Below are 1604 nucleotides of genomic sequence, written 5' to 3' on the forward strand. Positions count from 1 at the left end.
CACTGGATGGAACAGAGGTTAAATTAGCTGAACTGAAGATAAGTGACTTAATGAGATGAAAGGTGCCTAATAGGGACATAAACAGGAGATTTCCCTGTGGAAACGGAAATAAACAATAACAAGGAAGTGGTCATGTGTCTTCCCTCTCCTCTCCCCAGAGTTGGTACATAAGGGCCTCCCCCAGCAGAAGGAGGCATCAGACCTCCTCACCTCCCCTGAGTCCTCTCTAATGACACCATGGGTTGCTGTGGTTGTGGAAGTTGTGGTGGCTGCGGTGGCTGCTGCGGTGGCTGTGGTGGTGGCTGCGGTGGTGGCTGCGGTGGTGGCTGTGGTGGTGGCTGTGGCAGCTGCACCACCTGCAGGTGCTACCGGGTGGGCTGCTGCTCCAGCTGCTGCCCCTGCTGCCGCGGCTGCTGTGGGGGCTGCTGCAGCGCGCCAGTGATCTGCTGCTGCCGCCGCACCTGCAGCTCGTGTGGCTGTGGCTATGGGAAGGGCTGTTGCCAGCAGAAATGCTGCTGCCAGAAGCAATGCTGCTGCTAGGCGGCCGGCCTGGCTCCACCCCTGCCCAGGAGCTGCGGGAACCCTCGCTGTCTCCCGCTGGCAAGGTTCTGCTTAACCCCATTCTGTCTAATCCTTTTTCTAACCTATCTGTCACCAGCAGATCCCCTTGGCTTCTGCCTCATGTGCCTTGTGCTTTGTCCTTCCGGGATCTTCCTTTGCCCACACACGGCACAAACTTGCCCAGACCACACAATGTGACACAAACGGGCAACCGAGCAGCCAGTGATAACTGGATAAAGTCAGAGCCAACCAGGAAACTTAGTATTTTATTATTTTGTAATGTTCAATCTTTCCTAAATAGTCAGTCCTGGATTTCACCATTTTTCTGTTCACTGCCTGTGTGCAATCTTTTCCGTTGCTTTTGTCTATATTTGCTCTTTAAAATTTCCCAATAAAATGACTTGGTGTGCCACAAAAATCTCTTCATTAGTCATTTTTTTTTTTTTTTTTTTTATATCAGTTCCTTCGTTGGCTTATCCATCCCTGTGCTGTGAGTCCAATTCTGGCCCTCACACTCCTGCACCCTCCTGAAGCTGGCCATGGGCCCAGCTGCTGAACTTGTAGCTGTTTATCAGAGAGGCACAGAGCCCCCTGTGCTGCTGCTCTGACATGATGTCTTACCTGTGGGGTCTGTGTACTCGGACTCTCCCAAGGATTTTCTAGGGTGGGATGAGGGTGGTGTGAATTGATGGTGGTGATAGGTCTCTGTTTCTCCTTGAAATTTATCTAGGAGGCTGGGTGTGATGGCTCATGTGCCAGCACTTTGGGATCCCAAGATGGGCGGATCCCTTGAGACCAGTTGTTCGAGACCAGCCTGGGCAATATAGGAGACCTCATCTTTGGAAAAAAAAAACCAAAATGTTAGCCGGGTATGGTGAAGTGCTCCTATAGTCTCAGCTACTCGGGAGGCTGACGCAGCAGGATTGCTTGATCTCAGGAGGTTGAGGCTGCAATGAACTGTGACAACATCACTGCACTCCAGCCTGGGTGACACAGTGAGACACTATCTAAAACAAATTATCTAGGAAATGAAAAATGAGCCC

The 1604-nt window shown here is 51.4% G+C and overlaps 1 protein-coding gene across 1 annotated transcript; it reads left to right on the forward strand.

The window, feature by feature from the left end:
* The first annotated feature begins 237 nt into the window (after positions 1-237).
* On the forward strand, positions 238-540 carry LOC129057895 (small cysteine and glycine repeat-containing protein 4-like). Its single transcript, XM_054549057.1, has one exon. It carries the CDS (start codon positions 238-240, stop codon positions 538-540), a length of 303 nt encoding a protein of 100 aa, XP_054405032.1.
* The last annotated feature ends 1064 nt before the right edge of the window (positions 541-1604 follow it).

The sequence above is a fragment of the Pongo abelii genome, chromosome 11, assembly GCF_028885655.2.
Source record: "Pongo abelii isolate AG06213 chromosome 11, NHGRI_mPonAbe1-v2.0_pri, whole genome shotgun sequence".
Classification (NCBI taxonomy): Eukaryota; Metazoa; Chordata; class Mammalia; order Primates; family Hominidae; genus Pongo; species Pongo abelii.